Source organism: Corvus kubaryi, unplaced genomic scaffold (genome assembly GCF_017639235.1).
Source record: "Corvus kubaryi isolate FWS band 111438036 unplaced genomic scaffold, C.kubaryi_AGA036_p1.0 37396, whole genome shotgun sequence".
NCBI lineage: Eukaryota > Metazoa > Chordata > Aves > Passeriformes > Corvidae > Corvus > Corvus kubaryi.
The window spans coordinates 15,431,619-15,450,916 of NW_024581135.1; the positions used below are offsets into that span (position 1 = coordinate 15,431,619).

The following is a 19,298-nucleotide window of genomic DNA, read 5'->3' on the forward strand; positions in this document are numbered from 1 at the left end:
TCTCTCTGCTTGCTTTTAATAGTGTTAATGCTACAGACGCTGCCAGTGCCTTTCTGCCTGGCCCGAGGGCTTTTGCCAGTTAAGCCTCACAACAGCCTTGTGAGGTAGGCAAGTGACACAGGTGGACACCAAGCAAGGGGACCCAGGTCAGGTCAGTGTGCAGGCTCTCCTCCTCCCCTCTGACCTCGAGGTTTCGTTTATCCCAAGTTCATTTCCACATACTGTTGCAAAATGCCCTCTGCTCCAGGCTGACAGCAGTGAGTCAGAGAGGGCCCTTCCTAAAGCACTATTCTCAGGGAAAAATCCCTTCCCACTAACATATCTGGCATTTGATTGAAGTTATCCAAATCCTCACTCTGATTTCCATGGCTGAATTCCCATGCTCCAAACATGGCACAGCAACTTTCCTGCTGAGAGTAATCCTGGCACACCAGAGGAAGCCAAGGAGCTTCAGCTGCTGTAAGGGGCAGAGATCTTCCATGTTTCTTTCAGGATACAATCAAATGGCTTTCTTGGAGCACAGCAGTTTCACCAGGGAAGGCAGGAGGCAGCAGAACAAGCACCAGTGTCAGGTAAAGTTTGTGCCTTTTCACCCAACTGTGGGCAGGCCATTCCCCCAGAAAACAGCTGAACAAGGACAGAGCAAGCACTGAAGAAAAATTAAGGGTTCTCTTCAGGGCACAAGTGCTCAGCCCTCATCTGCAGGAGGGCACAACATCTGGCTCTCAGATCACCTAGCCCAGGACAGGTAGCCTAGGCTCAGGCCAAGGAGGGAGAAAAAATAATTATTTTAGAGCATTAGGGTTGGAAATAGACCAGTGTTGGAAATTTAAGCACAGAAGGTTCTTGGGCAGCATGTTAACCAACCCCTTCAGGTCAAGACCAGATATGGAGTAAGCAGGGCAGCAGATGAGTTCTTAGTCAATAATGGGGTTAGTGCAACTTTCATGTGCCAAAGATCAGTCAGACAGATGTGTGCACTGGCAAATGCCCTTGTGGCACTGCTATTCTTGCACTTAGCAGAAAGAGGAAGACAATAACAACCCATGTGTGGGCACAAGAGGTGAGGGACAAGGCACAAACAAGTGTGAAGGAATCAATATTGTCTAGGTGAGGCAGAGAGCTTACACTAAGCCAGGCAAAGCAGGGAGCCCTCCTGCCACCCAGGAGTGCCAGGGGAAGGTCTCTGCCTCGGTCCTGGTTGTAGGGAACAGGGAAGGAATTGAAAAATACCAGGGATCAACACCTTCGCTCCAAAAAGCAACAGAGGAGCAAGAGGGCAGAGGAAACAAAGGGAGCAGGCTCTGGAGAAGACCCAACAAATTAATTTAATAGCAGTGCCCCACTCAGAGGCTTGGGGATCACTCTTCGTAGCTTTGGATTGGGACACCGTTTAAATCTGTGGAGCAGCAGTAGAAGTAACTGCACCAAGTTAGTTTAAACATCAAATCCTCATTTAAGCAGTATCAGCTTGATTACAGGAGTTAGCAGTATCCAAAATACTGGGGCAGGTATTCACTTCTGGGTTGTCAGAAGTGCCAAGAGACAGCCTGGCCTTGGAGGGGGATTCTGACAGATACAGGTTACAAAGCAGAGTGCCCTGTTCCAAGGTTCCCCCCATCAGCTTCAGCCTGCACAAAAGCAGTTGGAAAACAGGGCAGGAGCTCCAGCTAAATATGGGCTTCCTGGAGAAGCAGGAGCCAAGGTGAGGCCTTAGCCACCAGACGGCTGTGACCTGCCAATGCATTGACTTAAGCTTAACTTGGATCTCCTGGCTGGGACTGGGAGATGCCCTGTGTAAAGAGGACTTGCCTGGCCAATCCCAGCAGTTGAGAAGGTGCTCTGAGAAGGAATGGGGGACAGAGCGAGTGGAGCTGAGCTCCAATATACTGCCCTGGCACAGTCCCAGCACTTGGCACCACCGCAGCTCCACTGGGACACTGGCTTCCGGGGAAGGTCTTGCCACAACTTTGGCTCTGCCATGGCACCATGCTGGGCTCAGTCCATTTGCTCTGTAGGTGTACATATTTCTTGGCATTTCACCTATAGGGATGATGGCTGCAGATCCCCAAAACTACCTCTGTCTTCTGGGTCCTCTGAGACCTAGGCTGATATGATCTGTCAAGATTCCACTTCTCTAATGCTAGCGACAGCCAGTTGCTCATGCCAGGATGCTTTACTCTGCACATACCCTGGCAACACTGTCTGTCTCAAGCTGTCCCATGTGCCATCTGCCTCCTCCCTTCCATGGGGTACAGTATCTGCTTGCTACTGCTTCACCAGAGCATTCATTGTTCTCCCCAGAAACAGCCCTTTTTTCCCCCAGCCCAGCCCCTCATCATTCCTGCTAGGAGCCACTCTCCTCCTCAGGATGGGCTTCTTGATGTCCACTGGGCCTGAACACCCCTCGCCCTCTTGGTGCTCTAGGGTAGGAACCACGCTCCTGAACTCTGGACCTCTCCCACCTTCCACAATCCCAGGGCCTATGGTGGCCCTGCCAGTTGGGGGCAGCTTTGTGGTCACTACGGTTGAACATCAGGTTCTCCTTTTTCCTGCCCTGAGCCTCAGTCCCCTCCTCTGTGCTCCATTTCTCCACGTCATGGTGCTCCTCTTTCAAGTCCACAGCCTCTCTTGCTGGTGAGGGCTCTTCAGGGCAGATCCCCTTTCTGTCAGCCAAGGGAGCAGCCCTGCTTCTACTGTGAGGCTTTGAAAACTCCTGGCTGTGCCGTCCAGCAGGTCTCCGCTCCGGTCTCCGGCTGAAGACCCTGGGCCCCCTGGAGCCATGGAGCGGATGACAGGCTTCCTCTCCTGGTTCCTGCGAGCCACTGCACAGCTGCCTGCCTTGGCCTCTGGAGCCTGGCTTCTCCCCTCTGTGCCTCTCCCTCTTGCTCAGTTGCTCTCTGGGCACAGCAGGCCTCTCAGGCCGCGTGGGTTCCGCCCTGGCCTCCGACGCCCCAGTTGGCTCGGGAGCTGAGGCTTGGCTTGGCGGCTGGGGCACGTCCGCAGCACGGGCACTCACCGACAGCTCAGAGGCAGCGGCTGCTTGGCCTGGATCCACAGCAGCTGGAGGCTGAAAGAAAGAAGCCACCAGTGAAGGAAAGGACAGGGGTGTCCCACAGCAGATGCCAGTGCTTAGTCCTGCAGCCCAGAGCCCTCTCAGCAGTTCTCTGCCCCCAGTGCCGTACCGCCTGGAGGCTGATGAAATATCGGTTCCTCTCTGCCTCGGGATCGATGATTCCCCCTTTCTCTTGCTGTCTCTTGAAAATCAGGCGCAGTTCTTCCTGGTGCTGCAGCACCTTGGCATCTGGCCTATACGGCTCCTGAGTGGAAGAAAGCAATGCAGGGTAAGGGCTCTCTCAACACCTAGCATGGATAGGCAGTGGCAAGGCTGGGAGCTACTCCCCAAACCCTTCTTTGCACAGTGCCAGGCAACTTGCTTCCTTCTACCACATTGACCAGGCCTACAGATGCATGAGAAATCCCTGGACAGAGGCACAGCATCCCAGTGCAGACCCACTGTTTCTGCAGTGACTGCTGTGGGGCAGAATGCAGAGCAGCTACCATCAGGTCACTCTCCTGACCTGATTGTATCCCAGTGAGGGCAGGGATGTGCCCCATGGCAGAATCAGCTCTCACTCAGCACATCTGCTCAACTCAGGGCTATACAACTGAACCTGCTCTGTGAGCTGCCCTTTGGATGGGACATCTACGAGGACCTGAGAGAGAGTGCATGCATTCATCCTTTACAGTGTCCCAGTTGAAGCCACAGCTGGGCAGGTGAACCTCCATCTCTTACCAGAGGGTGCTGTGGGGGTGGTGCTGCCTTCAGAGCAGAGAGGTCGTAGACCAGGGTCTCCCGGCAGACAGGGCACTGCACACCAACTTCCTGTGGGGAGGCAAGAGGTGACAGCAAACCCTGTCTGCAATCCAGCTCACATGCTGCCCCATAACCCCACCCTAAGAGTGGTCTTCTTCACTCTTCTGCCAAGGTAAGGAAGCCCAGAGGGGTTCCAGCAGCATGAAAGCAGCCTGGGTTCTCAACAACTGCTAGGGAAGGTGTCTCCACATGAGGCATGCTGGGATTTGTGCTCCAGCAGCTGACTGCTTTACAAAGCATCCCTGTCAACACGTATGGCTTCAGTCCTCAGCCTAGGATCTATTTCTCTCTGCTCCAAAGGAGTGTGTCATCTAGGCAGCACCTCTTTGAAAGGGTTTGTAGGAAGGAACCTTTGACTTGTTCCATGCTCAGCTGTGCTGTTTGCTCCACAGCTGACAACTGTTCCAACATGTGCTAGGCAGGTTTTATCACCCCAAAACACAGGTGATTGTGTTTACCCTGCTGCAACCCCCCACAGTTCAAGGACTAGGACTAGGGAAGGAACTTTCTAAATCCTGTGGTTCCAGAAGTCTAAAAATGCAACTCCCTTGCCCCCTCACACAGCAGGCACTGACCCAGAGGTCCAATAAACCAATTTGTTTGGTTCCAATCTCCCTGGAAAGGGCCCTTGGAGATAACTTAGTCTAGTCCCTGCTCTGATTCTCAGCACAGGCTCCATGTCCCAAAGAGCATGATACAGATGTTAGAAGGGTCTGTGCAGGGGGCCAAGGAAGTGGGCCCAGTACCTGTTTGGGGGATGGTGCAAGGTGCTGCTCTCTCTCCTCCTGCTGCATGAGGATCTCCTCCTCCATGTGCTGGGCATAGCGGGCCAGACAGTGGGAGTGGAAGTAGTGGTAGCACTGGGTCTTTGTGAAGGCTTCCTTCTCCTGTCAAGAGAAAAGAGTGCCTTTGAAGGATTTCTAAGCAAAGGGTTGTGTAACCACCCAGCTGAGTTGGGTTTTCACTTCCATGTCAGTGGTGGCCATGGGGAACTAGGGCTAGTGGTGGCAGAGGCACCTAACACCTTCTGTTGGGCTGCATCTCCACTCCCTCAGCAATTACTGAGATGCTGCTTCTTGTTTCAAATGTTAGAAATAGTCCTAATGTTAAGATGCAAAGATTTTATGACTGATTTCTCCGCATGTGTTCCTGTGTAAGCAGCAATCTTCCCACCTGATGTGCTCTCCTTCCTAGGCAGGTGCTGACTTTCCTTGCAACCTGATAAGGCCAGCTTCCCTGTCCCCACAGACCTCAGCACCTGCATGGATATGTTCTAGTCCCTCCTGACCACCTGTGTGCTGATCTCCAGGTGAGGTGTAACCAACACAGGGAAGCTGAAATGCACCATCAACTAGTCCCAAAGTCTATGCTTCTTTGGAGATGCTCCAGCATCTCTCACTGCCCCATGCCCATTTTCTGTAGAAGATTATCTAAAGGCTGATGGGAAGAGCAGCATGTATTGCACTAGGAAGGGCCCTGTGCAGCCAGATCACCCACAGAATGGGGGGCAGGGGACTGCTGGGGCACATTTTGGTCCCAGACTGATATCCCAGTGTCAGACTTCCTGTTCTCTTGCCTCACTTCCCAGTCAGTCTGTGGGGTCAGGAGACACATGCCTACCTGGAATCCATAGAGGCAGATCACACACTGTCCTTGAGGAATATTATTGTCAGTGAGGATCTCCTTCCCCTTCTGTGAAAGCATTAAAGCAAACATTTTACTCACTGGCCTGCCCATGGGCTCAGAGATGTCCCACCCCTTGGGCAGTCAGGGATCAGTGTCTGTGGCTGGTCACCCCCAGCCTCCTCCAACTCTCACCTCGATCAGTTCATAGAGCACCTCTGTCCCCAGTCTGGCTTCAGCAACACTTCTGAGGGTCTGGGAAATCCTACAGCAAAGCAGCAGAAATCCTTAATACAAATTTAACTGTCCCACATACCTGCCATCTTGCCATGATGACAAGAAAAAAGAGAGGACTGGCCTTCAGACTTTGCTTGGAGCACAGGACAGGCACACACATATTCACATGCAGTCCTGGCTCCCCACAAGCCAGTGCACAGGAAGCCTTTGTCATGACAGGACTTGCAGGAGCAGATTTGCTGATGGCCTCAGCTTGAGCTCACCCAGCACCCTTTGGTTTTGGTGAATCCCAGGCTTTGGTGAATCAGCAGCCCCTGAGCAGGGGGAGCCTGCCTGAGTGTTGGGAGCTGCATCCTCACGTGCTGCTGGCAGGCACCAAGGTCTCTGCACACATTCCACTGTGCCAAGGACCGAAGCACAAAGGCAAGAACTGACTGCCCAAGGACTTGGATCAGTCCCACCTCTGCCAGAGCAGGACCAGCAGCTTTCAAGGCCCTGGGGATTCAAATTACATTCCAGGGGGACCACAGGGCAACAACCACAAGGTGGACCCCTCTGTGTCAAATTCGGCACCAGTGGCTCCTGAGAAATTTAGGACAAAGTAATTTAGGGACCTGTATCCCTCTCATCCCTGTATCCCAGACATGGGAAGTCACATGAATTACAGAAGGCTTGTCCAACAGTTCTGCCTCTCGGATCTCTGGAGGAAAGGATCGCCACTCCCCGCCCTCCTGGCACTCACTTTTGAATTTGCTCATCTGACAGCCCCCGCGGATTCCTGATGGAGATCTCCGGAGCTTTATCAGGATACTAAGATAAAAGAGAAACACCCAAAGCACAAGGAAGGTGGAGTGGCCCGCGGCCGAGAGGTGCAGGGGCGCGGGGGGAGCGGGAAGCCTACCTGAGGGGGCACGGAGAGGACCAGGGTGAAGCGGACGTACTGGGAGTCCTGGTCCTGGGCCGTGGCAGGGTGCAGGGTGATGCTGATCTCCCAGGGCTCCCACCTGGAGAAGGGGCAGTTCGGGGTGAGGAGGGCGGCGCGGGGCCGGGCCGGGGATGGGGAACGCGGGACGTACCTGCCCAGGCCCCGCGCCACCCGCAGCTCCTCCAGGTAGATGGACTCCAGCACCTCCACTTCCGGCGGCAGCGCCCTGCGGGAACCGACCGGGCGGGGGTCAGACGGCCCCGGCGGGCTGGGGGTGCGGGACAGCAGGGGTGCGGGCACGGGGGAGGGTGCAGAGACCGGGGAAGGTACGGGGGCTGTTACCAGTCCGTCGCCTCCGCTTCCTCACCGGCCGCCGCCATCTCCCCGCCCGCCCCGGAAGCGGAAGCGGGCAGTCCGTTGCCAGGAGACGGCTCGGCGGCGGGTCCGGGGCAGGAGCGGAGCGGGGCGAGGCTCATCCCGCAGCGGGAGTGCTGCCCTCGGGGCTCGCGGCTCGTCCTGCCGTGCGGCCGGTGGGCAGGAACAAAGCCTGGGGCGGGGGGAGGACACTCGCCCAAGGGAACGGGCGCTGGGTGCAGCCCCGCGGGAGGGGAGACGTTGCTCCTCACTGGCCTCTTTGCCTCGGCAGCTCAGCGGCCCCGTCCCGAACGATGGAGAACTACCACATCCTCGAAGTGGTCGGCGAAGGCTCCTTTGGGCGCGTGTACAAGGGGCGCCGGAAGCACAGCGCCCAGGTGAGGGGAGAGGGTTGGGGCTCTGTTGTATGTGGCTGGGGCTGATTTCTGGTGCCTCTTGGGTTCTAAGACTCTGCTAGGCCTTTGGGACTCGGCATTCATTCGGCTTTCTGCTGACATTCCTGACCAGCTCCTGCTGGCACTGAGTCATTTGGATTCAAGGGACATCAGGAGCGACCTCAAGACCTCACAGCAGGGCCAGCACTAAATTTAGATCCTCTGAAACCCTCAAGACAAACACCCTACAGCTGGTGCCTGACTATTACTGGGATGAATGTGTTTTCCTCTTATCAAATTGAACCTCCCTCTGTTTCAATTTGTAATCCCTGTGTCGCCCTTCCACGTGTTTCAGTCCCCTCACCATCATGGGTCTCTCTGCTATACCCACTCCAGCCTACTGATGTCTTTCTGGGCCAAAAACCTGGCCACAATATTCCCAACATGGTCCACAAGGTTCAAAATAAAGGCCAATAATCACTTCCCTGCAGTTCCTGCCTGTTGATCCAGCCCAGGGTGCTGCTAGTGTTCCTCATTTCCAGGGCACACTGCTGGCTCATGTTAGACCTGCTGTTCACCAGCATCTTGAGGTCCTGTCCCATGTTTCTGAAGTCCTGGTTTTATCTGTGTTCACTGATTACACTTCTTTGCTTTAAATGCCAGTGTGAAAAGAAGTGTGAGCACCAGTGCTGATGTGCAAGGGCCTGGGGAGAACCCTAGGTCCAACGGGCCCAGTGAACAAATATCTCATTGTTCTATTGTCTGTGTTCAGCTGGAAAGTACTGAGTCCTGTTTGGGTTAAAAGCAGCCTTTGCCAGGGTGGGTCTGACCAGGAGCCTGGTCTGATCCCAGCTTTTCCTGCTTTGAAAGGTGGTGGCCTTGAAGTTCATCCCCAAGGTGGGGCGGTCTGAGAAGGAGCTGAAGAACCTGCAGCGGGAAATTGAGATTGTGAGAGATCTCCATCACCCCAACATCATCCAGATGCTTGACAGCTTTGAGACTGCTAAGGAGGTGAAGGGGACTACTCCAGACAAACGCTTTTTCTTGACTGGGGCAGGGGAAGAAGGGCTGTCCCCTGCTGTTGTAGGGACATCTTTCTCGGGAGATGGTAGTGACTTCATCCCAGGGTCTGGTTAGTGTTTTTCAGAGCCCTTTAGTATGTGCTATGTGGGGAGCCAACACCTGCGTGGGCTGTACTAGGTCATATGCAGAGGTGAAGGAGCTGACCAGGGGGTGTGTGATGCAGGAAAAGTGGTTTGAAATCACAGTATGAGTGTGACTCTTCACTCATCAGTCTCTCCAGAGACTGGCTTTTCACTGATTTAAACTCTCACGGGTAGAATATGATAATAGAGGATTGAAGACCTCTATGGGACATGGGAACATGAAATGAAGTCATTAGACAGCAGATTGAAAACAAGCTCAAGGGAGTGATTCTACCCACTGGGCTTGGAAGTACCATTCTGGGCTTGTCCTGTCCTTCCCTCTTCCCTTGTTTCTGCTGGCTGTCTTAGATATGGACAGCTACAAGACCTCTGCCAAGTGCCAGGTCCTTGCTGCAGTGCAGCCATGGGAGGTCTATTCCATTCCAAGTCCCAGCCCAAGCTGATGGACTTTGCACGATGACACCCCAACACCTCCCTCAGATTTCTTACCCTGCTCTGTCCTGGTCCCCAGGGCCTGATCTCACCATGCTGCTCTTCCCTCCAGGTGGTGGTAGTGACTGACTACGCAGAGGGAGAGCTCTTCCAGATCCTGGAGGATGATGGGAGTTTCCCTGAGGACCAGGTGTCTATCATGGTAGTGGCCATGCAGTGTTTGCTGCAGGCTGGAGAAAACAGGACTTGTCTGCCTGCAGGCAGAGGGTCTCTGGTGTGAGCCAGGAGATGTCAGGAGGGTGAGGGTGCCTCTGGGGCTTTACCTGGCAGAGCTTCTGGAAAGGATGGAGAGGAGGCCAGGTTGGCACTGTGGGACAGTGGGGTCCTGCAGAGACCTCAGTTTCTCTGTTCCCTTTCCAAGGGCCACAGCACCAGACTGCTGCCTTGGCTATTGGCCTACTCCAAGAAACTGCTGGCCCACAGCTGGGGTTGGTCCCTGCCCCAAGCAGGACAGAAGTAGAAGTAGTGTGGGAGCCAGGCTGTAAGGGACCTGGCCCCCATGGTTGTGCCAGTGAGTGGCACCATGGGACACAGGGTGAGGCTTCTGTGTCTCTGGCAGGTCCAGACCATAGCTGCCCAACTCATCTCCGCTCTCTATTACCTGCACTCCCACCGCATCCTGCACCGTGACATAAAACCCCAGAACATCCTGCTGGCCAAAGATGGTGTTGTCAAGCTCTGTGACTTCGGGTGAGTGCTGAGGGAGATGCTTGGCCTTGGAGCAGCCAAGGGGTGTCCTGGATGCTGTAGAGGAGGAGTGGGGGAGTGTGGAAGGGGGCCTGGATTCTGTGCATATTTAGAGGTTAAGCAGAGAGGAGAGATTTTGTCCTCCAGAGGGAAGAAGTATTGGTAAATTCATAGGGAACTCCCTGGGAGCTGCAACAGATGTTTCAGCCTGAACTTGCGATCTGTGCTTTGCTCTGAGCAGCTTTGCCCGTACCATGAGCATCCACACCATGGTGCTGACCTCCATCAAGGGCACCCCGCTGTACATGTCCCCTGAGCTGGTGGAAGAACGGCCATATGACCACACAGCAGACCTGTGGTCTGTGGGCTGCATCCTGTACGAGCTGTTTGTGGGTACTCCTCCCTTCTACACCAACAGCATCTTTCAGCTTGTCAGCCTCATCATCAAGGACCCTGTCAAATGGCCCATGACCATGAGCCCAGTGTTCAAGGTAAGGGCCGAGGCCCTGTCTGCAGGGTGAGATCTGTTAATGCAGTTTTGGCCTTGCCTGCTGCTGTAGTGGGTTACTCTTAGCTTTTATGTCCCCTAACAGGGACTTCAGAACATAGAAAAGCAATGAGAGCTGGACCTCCTGGAAGGGGAACCCTATCACTGTTACCAAATGTCTGCTGTCCATAAGCTGGGAAACTGGGTCCAACAGCAGAGGAGTGATTTATTGTGTTGGGAAGTGAAATGTCTTCCCATCTGCCCTAGGCACTAGAGCTACTCCTTTCCCAGAGCTAGGCAGGAAAGGCAGGCCTCCTGGGTGCCCTCACTGGGGGAGACTGGTGGGTACATTATGCTCACTGGTGGGTGCTGAACATGTGTCAGTGATCCTGCTGCTCTGCTGCTCTGCAGAGCTTCCTTCAGGGTTTACTAATGAAGGACCCCCACCAGCGCCTGTCATGGCCAGAGCTGCTTTCTCACCCCTTCATTGCTGGACGGGTTACTGGTGAGTACTTACTCTTTTTTCCAAAACTGTCCAGGTCTGTTTCCTTCTACTACTGGCTGGAGACTGGGAGGACCTCCCTGCCCTGCTATTTTTACTATCCTGGTCAATGCCTCCCTCCTCTCAGCTTTTTCCAAGCAATGACTCCTAGCTCCTGCACCTGGTCTTGCTCTGGGTCCCTTGGGATTCCCCTGGGATCTCAAGAGAGATCACTCTCTCTGTGTCACAAGGTAGAGCTGCTGCTGAAGTTCTCCTCTTGCCTCCCCAGTGATTGATGACACAGAAGAGCATGTGATCTCAAACCCCTTCACCACCAAGCTGTCCCCAGAGCTGCAGGCCCTGAAGGAGCAGCAAGTCCATTCCATGGCCCCCAGGAGCAGCCAGTCCAGGATCCTGAGAAAGGCCCAGCAGAAGATGGCTGAAGAGAGACAGAAAAAGGTGGAGAAAAGCGTGGGGTTCCCCTGGTTTTGTCTGACAGTCATGGCAAAGGAGGGGCACTGGAATGGTTCCTGGGGGGAAACACATGAGTACATGGGTCAGGCTGGGGTGTCAGTGACACACAAGGCAGGATGTGGGGTGCTCATGGTGGTGGAGTCTAGGGGGCTCATCTGGCTGAGTAACCCTGCCCTGACCCAACTTCTCTGCCATCACCAGGGGCAACTGAAGGCAGGTGATGCATCTATGAAGGATTCTGACAATGGACCTCCCACGCATAGACCCAGGGCAGCATCACGGAAGGCAGCCCGTGAGGAGAGGGAGCCATTGGCTGCCTCCAGTGAGAAGAATCCATGTCTCCTGCAAGGGAAAAGCAGCATAGCAGAGTGGGAGTTTGAGGAGTGTCCTCCCAACCCAGGGTGAGGAAGGCTGAGGCTGGGGCAGGAGGAAGAGGGAAAGAAAAGGTCTTTCACTGACTGTACTGTTTCCTTGGCCAGGCAACACAGCCTCTCTCTCGACTATGAGTGGGAGTTTCCTGAAGCAGGTTCCCATCCACAGCCTGGTGCTGGCAGGACAGAGCCCTGGGGCAGGCACAGCACTGAGGCTGTAGACTTGGAGAGTGAGGTAAGATGATGTCTTAAGTGAGGACAGCAGGGCCCAGTTGCCAGGGGCTGGTACAGAGACCCTGGGACTGGCAGGGTCTGTGGCACCAGTCCTCTCTCCTCTGTGGCTAGGAGCTGGAGAGCGATGAGGAATGGCAGCATCTGATTGAGGGCACTGAGCCCTCAGCCATGCAGCTGAGCATGCCTCTGAGCCTCCTGAGGGACCCGGCCTTCCAGCACCATGTCCGGGACCACCTGGCAGACTCTGCTCAGCAGGTAAGTGATGGCTGGCCCAGGCAACTAAGACTGGAGACTTGGATGCTGCCTTCTTCCCCAGGGTTGGGTTGGAAACATTTGGAGAGTCCTCAGTCCAGCCAGCAAAAAGATCTTCTGCTTTTCCAGGAGTTGTAGCTGTCCCATGCAACTGGCTTGCCATCTGCCCTTCTGCTGTCTTCTGCCTGAATGGGTTGAAGGGCTGCTCCGTGGCTGGTGGAGAGACCAAAACTGCTGCTCATTATAAGCTCTTCTGGCTCCTCTGTGTCCAGGTGCTGGAAGGGATGCTGGAGGGAGCCTCCCATCTTCGTTCTGTGCTTCGTGTTATGGGCAACCTCCTGTCTACCCAGTGTGATGCTGAGCTGCTGGACCACTTCTGCCAAGAACTGAATGTGCCTCTGTCCCTGCTGTGTCTAGCCAAGCAGATCCTGGAGACTGGTTGCACCAAGCAGGTGAGTGTAGAACCCCAGAGAAATTTGGGCTCCTTCCAGCCCTGCAGAGTGCTGGTGCTGAGGAGGCCCTGGTGTCCTGCTGGATTTGGCTCACAGATTCCTCTTCTAGGCACCCTTGAGAAGGGGGAGGTTCTGGCAGGGAAGGATCCTGTCACAGTGGTGTGGGGATGGCCAGCAGACAATCCCCATTTGTGGTTTCTTTCTGGATTCTGCAGCAGCCCTGGTGTATCGCTGTGCTGACAGACATCCTCATGGTGACCAAAGTTTATTTCAGCAGTGAATGCAGCCTGGAGGAGAGTGGGCAAAAGGACAGGTAGGAACAACTTTTTGTTCTCTGAGGTCTCGTGTGGCCACTTTGGGGACCTGGCAGTAGGTAGAAGGGTGGTGTTCATAGTCTGCAGCTGGAGTTGCCTCTGTGGGGAAGCATCACGGTCTAAGCGCTTCATGCCATATTGCTGAGCTTACAGAGGAGCACTTTCCTTGAATGGGACTAATTAAAGGAAAGGCACAGTTGACAAGTCCAGTTGTGCTGCCTGCTGACAGCAGCTCACAGTGTGTGTGCTGCCTGCTCCATTAGCCAGCACCATGTGGGCGTGTTCAGATCCTGTCCTCACAGCAAGGGGCTGTGTTTCTCTGCACTCATTTGCCCCTGGCCCCCCCCCCAGCCTGCAGGCCTTTCAGGAGAGTGCTGACTGCTTCTTGTCCCTGCTGCCGGAGCTGCTGGCTGCACCAGTTGACACTGAGATGAGACTCTGCCAGCAAAGCCTCCTGGTAAGGGTACCCCCATCTCCCTCTGCCACACCCTCTGCCCCAGGGACAGAAGCTATGGGGTTGTCTGTGTATGTTGGGGGAACACAGGCTGAGGACTGTGCTCCTAACTACGGGGTCTAATGTATTCTTGTCAGGGCAGGCTGTCTGACCCCTTGGGGTTTTTGTGGGGAATTGCATACATAAAGAAGGTCTCTGAGGGGGCACCTTTGCTGGCTTTACCATTCTGGTGTGGCTTTACCAGCTGAGCTGATGGCAGGCACAGTCTCTTGTACACACCCTGGCACCAAAACTGTCACTTTGCCAGACATGCTTCTGGTTCTGCTGCCAAAAGTTCTGCTGCTGGGATTGTGCTGGGTGGGCACAGCAGGTTCTCAGCGTTGGAGTATGATTCACATGTGGCTCAGGCAGGAAATGCATACAGGCTCACATTTTATATCATCTTGCTTTTAGCCTTTGTTTTTGAGCTGCATGTTTTAGAGCCAGAAGAATTAAGAGCAAAAATAGCTGTTGGACATGCTCTGCCAGGCTGTGATAGAGGTGAGAAGGGACATGTGCCTCCATATGTACCCCTCACTTCGGCAGCGTGCAGCCATATGTGGGTCCCGTACAGTAACCTGGCTGGAGTGGACATTTGGAGGTCCCTGAAGTTCCAGCATGAGTCCTTCTCCCCATCTCTGCTGTCCTCCCACAGCTTCCTCCTGTGCTGTCCTTCTCTCCCCTCCCACACTCAGTCTGCAGTGATGGCAACCCCTGTGTTTTTCCTAGTGCTTCACCCAGCTCTGTGAGAGCCTGGACACGACAGACCCCTCTATCTCTGCACGCTTCTACACCAGGCTGCGAGAGGAGTATCAGCCCCTGCTGAACAGACTCCTTCAGGGATCCATCTCAGAGCAGCCTGCTCTTCGAGGTAGCAGTAGTAGCAGCTCGCCACATCTTCCTGGGGTTTCTTCTCCCTCCTGCCCTTGGGCTCCATCAGAGCACTGACGGCCATTGTAGAGCTGTTGGCCAGAAGAGGTGGCTGAAGCTTATCTGTCCAGACCCCTGCTAACTTGGGCTCTCCTCCCTCAATCCCAGATCTCACCTTCCTCATATCACAAGACTGACTTTTCCTCTCTTGCCATCCAACCCCATCCTGCTGCCCCTCAGCACCTTCAGCATGACTCCCAAGCTCTGTCCCTGTGCAGGTGCAGCGGCAGAGGGCAAGTCAGCCCATGACCAGAGTCCATGTGTGGCAGACGTCTTCCTGGCTGCGTTGGCTGCTGCCTGCAGCATCCCCCTGGAGAGAAACAGCTGTTGGGAAGCCAAGCAGCAGGTCAGACCAGCTCTGTGTACGGGGCAAAGAGGTGTGGTCTCCACAGGGGCAGCAGCCCTTTCCAGGAGGATCTCTTTCTCAGCAGTAGAGTGGAGGGCTGGGATCCTCTGGCTTTATTGGCTGCAGGGCTCATATTTGTGGGCTGCACCTCCCCAGCCAGCAGCTGACCCTAGGAATGTACGGATTCTTGAATCAATTAAGAGACTCAAACTTAGGATCTGAACTCTGAGATGGGCTAAGTAAAGAACTAGGCAATGCATGGAAAACATGAAGAATTCTTTTATTACAGTGATATGAACTGTAGGAAATCTGAAATTGAAGGGGCAGTAAGAGGGAAAACAATTACAGGTTTACATTTGATTCTTTAACTCTGAGTCAACAAGGAGGGAAGCAGAGGAGGAATCTTACCTTGCTCATCTCAGCTCTGGGACTGTGCATCAAAGCCATGCTAGGTCATGGCAGATAGGCATTCCTGAGTAGACACAGGCAAAATGTAGGAAGCAGATGCTTTCTTTCATTAAATTGTTGCTAGCATTAAACTTCTCTAGTCTGTGCAGTCCTTCAGGTACCCAGAGTGCAAAACAGGCTGATTTCTGCAGGTTGCTCATGCAGTAGCTGAAAAGCTTATGGAAGGAGAGAGCCAGCAACTTGCAAGACTGCTGGGGAGATTGGAGCACCCAGGCTGCTCCTTGAACATCCTGAAGGTAATGGCCCCATCCTTTTATCTGTCTCTGCCCAGAGGTGCCTGGGCCTTTGCTCTGGAATTAGGAGCATGGGGAAGAGGGAACCGTGGGTTTAGCCCTCAGTGCCTCCCATCTGCCTGGTGTCAGTTATTGAATAAATGAGCTTATGGTAGCCATGGGGTGGAACCTGTCCTGGTAGGCATCTCTTCCCTCTGCTTTGCAGATCCTCTACGCTGGCTGCCATGCCTGTCCAAACCTGTGCCAGCACCTGGGAAGGAGCCAACCACTGTGGGATTCCCTCATGCAGCTCTTGAAGGGTGAGGTAGGACTGACCACAGCCCTGGTGGTGGAGTGGGAGCATGGGCAAGCAGGATGCATTCCTCTGAGCACTGGTCAGCCCAATCCGTGTGGGAAGAAGAGTTTAGGGGAGTTTAATCTGAAGAGTGCAGTTCTCCTCCGGGGCCCAGAAACACCTTCTTCTCCCCTGCTATGACTCCTGTTCCCTTGGTAGGTCCCTGTGGTGGAGGTGGCCCAGGAGGCAGCCTGTGAAGCCTCTCTGTACCTGCTGGCCCTGCTCACCCTGCAGCTTCAGGCCTCCCCTCCCAGGTAAGCACCCACCTGCACTCATGGGTGGGAGAGGAACATGCCTTGCCTTGAACAGCCCTCTGTCCTGCACCCTGCCCAGAGCTGGGAACCTGTCCCACTGATCCCTCTGATCCAGACATACCAGTGGAATTCTGGGCAGTGTGGTTGGGTGCTGAGGATGTGGTGAGGATGACCCAGTGTGGACAAGGAGGTGCTGTGAACCAGGGCTCCTCCTGAAACATGGCTGCTTGCCAGCCTTGTGGGTATTTGGATGCTGCCATTCTGCATGATGTGAAGCTGTGGGAACATAGTGATTGTCTCCTGGTCCTTGCATTTCAGGCTTGAGGAGGTGGTTACCCTGGCTGTGGACCTCATCACCCAGTCTCCTGTCGTGTCCCTCGTGGTAAGCCGCCCCCACTGCCAGAGCCACCACTGAGAGCCTTGCAGACCCCTGCATCCCATTTGGGCCTTACTGTTCCTCACTCAGGGTGGGATGAAGGGTCAATAGTGACCAAGCAGATGGGAAAGTCCCAAAGGTGCTGAGCTCTCCTTGTCCTGCAGGGTGCTGCAGCATTCCTCCTGGCACAGCTCAGTCAGCATGGGGTGGCTTTGGAGCTCAAGGGAGAAAAGATCCTACCAGGAGTGACAAATGCACTGACAGCGCCTGCAGAGGTATGGGATAGGGACAGAGAAGCTGGGGAGCCATGCATACCCCTCTGTGGAGGTGTGCAGAGATGGGCCCAGAAGGGTGCAAGTGTGATGCTGCTGCCCTCAAACCCAGCACCCAGCTCCAGACTGTCTCCCACTCTCTTACAGCTGTGGCTCCCCCTGCCAATGGGTGCTGGTCTCTATGATGGGCTCTTTTTCCTCCTGCTGGAACTCCTTGAACAGGTACCAGTCTGGCCATCTCCTTTGCCTTGTCCCTGCCAAAAGGTGTGGTGGCAAAAAGGCCTGAATGCAGATTGGTAATGAGGCTGAGGGAAACCAGGGAACTGTGCAGCTTTGGCTGAGCTGTGCAACCCCATGAGAGTCAGCTTATCTCCCTGATGGGAGATGGGTGGGGAGGGAGGGGTGATGGGAGAGTGGTGGGCAGGGAGGGGTGATCCATGAGCACACTGGAGTGAAGGAGGGCAGAGATGCCCTGGGCTTGACACTATTGAAAGGTGCAGCAGGACCCGTGGGCCATGTCCGTCTAGCCCTGACCTTCACAGGACCATGGGGCTGGCAGAGCCATTTATCAGAACCCTGGGGAGCCACGGAGGACCATGAAGGCCTCTGACATCTGCCTCTCTGCCTGTAGGAGGATGTGGCCTTGGAGCAGGGCTTTGCTTCCTCAGAGCTGTGGAGCCTGGTCTGGCATTGTGTTGCTGTGGTGCTTCATGTGGGCACCAACAGGGCAGCGCTGGAGGGAGACCCGCCCCCAGGTGCTGGTCACCACATGGCAGAGCCAGACTGGAACCTCCTCTCCCCTCAAGGTAGGAGCTGCAGGACAGCAGGGCATCTGCCCTGGACCCTGCTTCACATCCTGCTCTCAGACTTGCCCATGTTTGTCCCTGTTCACATCTGTTCCCTGAGGCCAGAGGACTCAGGTGGTTTTTCTTGAAGATTGCAGTGTCTTCTGGGGAGAGAGGGCCGGGCTGGCCCATGCTGTGTCCAGTTGGCAGTAGCTCAGCTGAGCTGGCTGTGGAGGAATGAAAAAGGGTGTCTATGCTGCAGGGAATGTCCACTCTGGCAGGTGTGACCACCTGGGTGGAGGTTTTCTGGTTTTGGGCAGGGAATCACAGAATCCACCTTGGAGCAGCCTTGAGGTAGCACAGACAGAAGTGAAGGGACTTTACGGCCTTCTCTAGCTTTGCCCTTCTGCCTGCTGTTTCCCCTGCAGGAACCCTGTTCTTCCTCAGCCTGGCCCTCAGAGTCTTCACTCGTGAGTCCTACCAGTGCCTGCTTCAGCTCACCCAGTCCCATGGTGTCCTCATGGTGACACTGAAGAGACTGCTGTCCCCTGGCTTCTTGGCATGCCTGGCACAGATGTGAGTTGTGGCAAGGGCTGGAGTGGGCAGAGCTCAGCTGCTGAATGGGGCATGGACATGAGCACACCAAGGGCTCAGAAGTTCCTGACCTGGCTCTTGCAGAGCCTCTTAGTGTCCGGTGCAGGGAATGCCCTTTGCCCCTTGCCCTGAGGTTTTTCTGATCACCTCTGTATTAAGCCCTCTCTCTTTCACATATTCAGGCAAGCAGGAAAGGATGGGGACCCTGAGGTTGTCCCAGATGTGGTCATCCAGGTCTGCCAGCTCCTCTGTTTCCCTTTTGCCCTGGATGTGGATAAAGACACCTTAGCACTGATCATGGAGGCTATGAGAGATACCCAGATCCCTGCCCAGCTGCTGCAGGTACTCTCTTGGCCCTGTGTTCCTCCTTCCCCCCATACTGTGGGCACACCTCCCTGCATTGCAGTCCCCAATGCATGGCACCACTTCACATCATGTTGGCAGTTCCTGCCCACACAGGGATGTCAGTTGGGTGCTATGTAGCCCTTGGAGAAGCCTGACTGGCTGCTAAGCTTGTGCTGACCTGCTGGCTGCATTCAGCTGCTGCTTGGCTTGGCTCGGCTCGCACGTGAGTGCAGTGCACTCGGCAGTGCTGTCTGTCCTTTTTCCTTAGGTCTGCGCTCGCCATCTGCCCTTCTCGTTCACCGAGCTCCCCATGGGCCTCTTGTGCCATCTTGTTGTGTCTGACACACAGGTCATAGACCAAGTAGTGAGGGAAGCTGCTGCCTCGGAGCACATTGTTGCCTTCTTGAAGTCTGTCTTGTTCTCAGACAATGTCACACTCACAACTGACCTCCTGTCTCTCTTGGCCCACATGGCCCGGACCTGTTCAGAGCACCTGCTCTTTCTCCAGAGGATCCTAAGGGACTCAGATGTGGCTGACCAGCCACTGACCTACCTGCTCAGCCACCAGCAACACCTGATACGGGCCAGAACCTGCAACTTGCTGGGCAACCTGCTCCGCCACAGCTTTCCCCCAGCGCTGCAGAGCCAGCCTGGTTGGCTGGAGAGGCTGCTGGAGTGCCTGTCGGACCCGGAGGGCTGCGTGCGCAGGGCAGCCACCTTTGCAGTGGGCAACGCCGCCTTCCATGCGTCTTGCCCGGCGGGGACCCTGCGCAGGGCCGTGCCCACGCTGACCCGGCTGCTGAGCGACACGCAGGCCAAGACGTGCTGCAACGCGGCCCTGGCCCTGAGCAACCTGGGCCAGTGCGGGGCGGAGCTGCGGGATCTGCTAATCCAGAACAGGGCCCCCGACCTCCTGCTGCAGGTGACCTGCCAGGACCCGCGCAAAACCGTGAGGGAGGGAGCCCTCGAAGCACTGCGAGCCCTCAGCCAGTACCCCGGGATCCAGCAGGTACTGCACGGGGACCTCGGCTCCTTTGGGGGACCTAT

The 19,298-nt window shown here is 55.2% G+C and overlaps 2 protein-coding genes across 3 annotated transcripts in view; one reads left to right on the forward strand and one right to left on the reverse strand.

Annotated features, from left to right (window-relative positions):
* RNF25 (ring finger protein 25) lies at positions 1 to 7,101 on the reverse strand. The gene is made up of 10 exons (XM_042040624.1): positions 7,005 to 7,101; positions 6,814 to 6,888; positions 6,639 to 6,741; positions 6,480 to 6,547; positions 5,696 to 5,765; positions 5,498 to 5,569; positions 4,624 to 4,764; positions 3,797 to 3,886; positions 3,186 to 3,320; positions 1 to 3,070 (listed from the first exon to the last, which is right to left on the reverse strand). The coding sequence occupies exons 1-10, from the start codon at positions 7,040 to 7,042 to the stop codon at positions 2,348 to 2,350; spliced, it is 1,515 nt and encodes a 504-aa protein (XP_041896558.1). The 5' UTR covers positions 7,043 to 7,101; the 3' UTR covers positions 1 to 2,347.
* STK36 (serine/threonine kinase 36) overlaps positions 7,102 to 19,298 on the forward strand; it is a 14,267-nt gene continuing 2,070 nt past the window's right edge. Inside the window, exons 1-26 of one of the 2 annotated variants that reach the window (XM_042040610.1) lie at positions 7,102 to 7,192; positions 7,309 to 7,414; positions 8,282 to 8,422; positions 9,122 to 9,199; positions 9,629 to 9,759; positions 9,998 to 10,247; positions 10,655 to 10,748; positions 11,014 to 11,183; positions 11,400 to 11,599; positions 11,678 to 11,804; positions 11,915 to 12,058; positions 12,328 to 12,507; positions 12,723 to 12,820; positions 13,173 to 13,278; positions 14,044 to 14,185; positions 14,463 to 14,590; positions 15,190 to 15,294; positions 15,497 to 15,595; positions 15,785 to 15,879; positions 16,198 to 16,261; positions 16,420 to 16,530; positions 16,675 to 16,749; positions 17,159 to 17,333; positions 17,741 to 17,888; positions 18,089 to 18,248; positions 18,520 to 19,260. In XM_042040610.1, the coding sequence (XP_041896544.1) occupies positions 7,331 to 7,414; positions 8,282 to 8,422; positions 9,122 to 9,199; positions 9,629 to 9,759; positions 9,998 to 10,247; positions 10,655 to 10,748; positions 11,014 to 11,183; positions 11,400 to 11,599; positions 11,678 to 11,804; positions 11,915 to 12,058; positions 12,328 to 12,507; positions 12,723 to 12,820; positions 13,173 to 13,278; positions 14,044 to 14,185; positions 14,463 to 14,590; positions 15,190 to 15,294; positions 15,497 to 15,595; positions 15,785 to 15,879; positions 16,198 to 16,261; positions 16,420 to 16,530; positions 16,675 to 16,749; positions 17,159 to 17,333; positions 17,741 to 17,888; positions 18,089 to 18,248; positions 18,520 to 19,260 (3,846 nt within the window). In that variant the 5' untranslated portion in view covers positions 7,102 to 7,192; positions 7,309 to 7,330. Of the gene's footprint in view, positions 7,415 to 8,281; positions 8,423 to 9,121; positions 9,200 to 9,628; positions 9,760 to 9,997; positions 10,248 to 10,654; positions 10,749 to 11,013; positions 11,184 to 11,399; positions 11,600 to 11,677; positions 11,805 to 11,914; positions 12,059 to 12,327; positions 12,508 to 12,722; positions 12,821 to 13,172; positions 13,279 to 14,043; positions 14,186 to 14,462; positions 14,591 to 15,189; positions 15,295 to 15,496; positions 15,596 to 15,784; positions 15,880 to 16,197; positions 16,262 to 16,419; positions 16,531 to 16,674; positions 16,750 to 17,158; positions 17,334 to 17,740; positions 17,889 to 18,088; positions 18,249 to 18,519; positions 19,261 to 19,298 lie in introns of both variants that reach the window. The other variant, XM_042040611.1, reaches the window with a different exon arrangement.

Bases quoted from the DNA above. Each gene is read 5' to 3' on its own strand.
- RNF25 (XM_042040624.1), bottom strand. From the start codon at position 7,042: ATGGCGGCGGCCGGTGAGGAAGCGGAGGCGACGGACTG. The intron at 6,889-7,004 runs GTAACAGCCCCC...CGGTTCCCGCAG, and splicing joins GAAGCGGAGGCGACGGACTG to GGCGCTGCCGCCGGAAGTGG. The intron at 6,548-6,638 runs GTAGGCTTCCCG...CTTTTATCTTAG, and splicing joins TCCTCTCCGTGCCCCCTCAG to TATCCTGATAAAGCTCCGGA.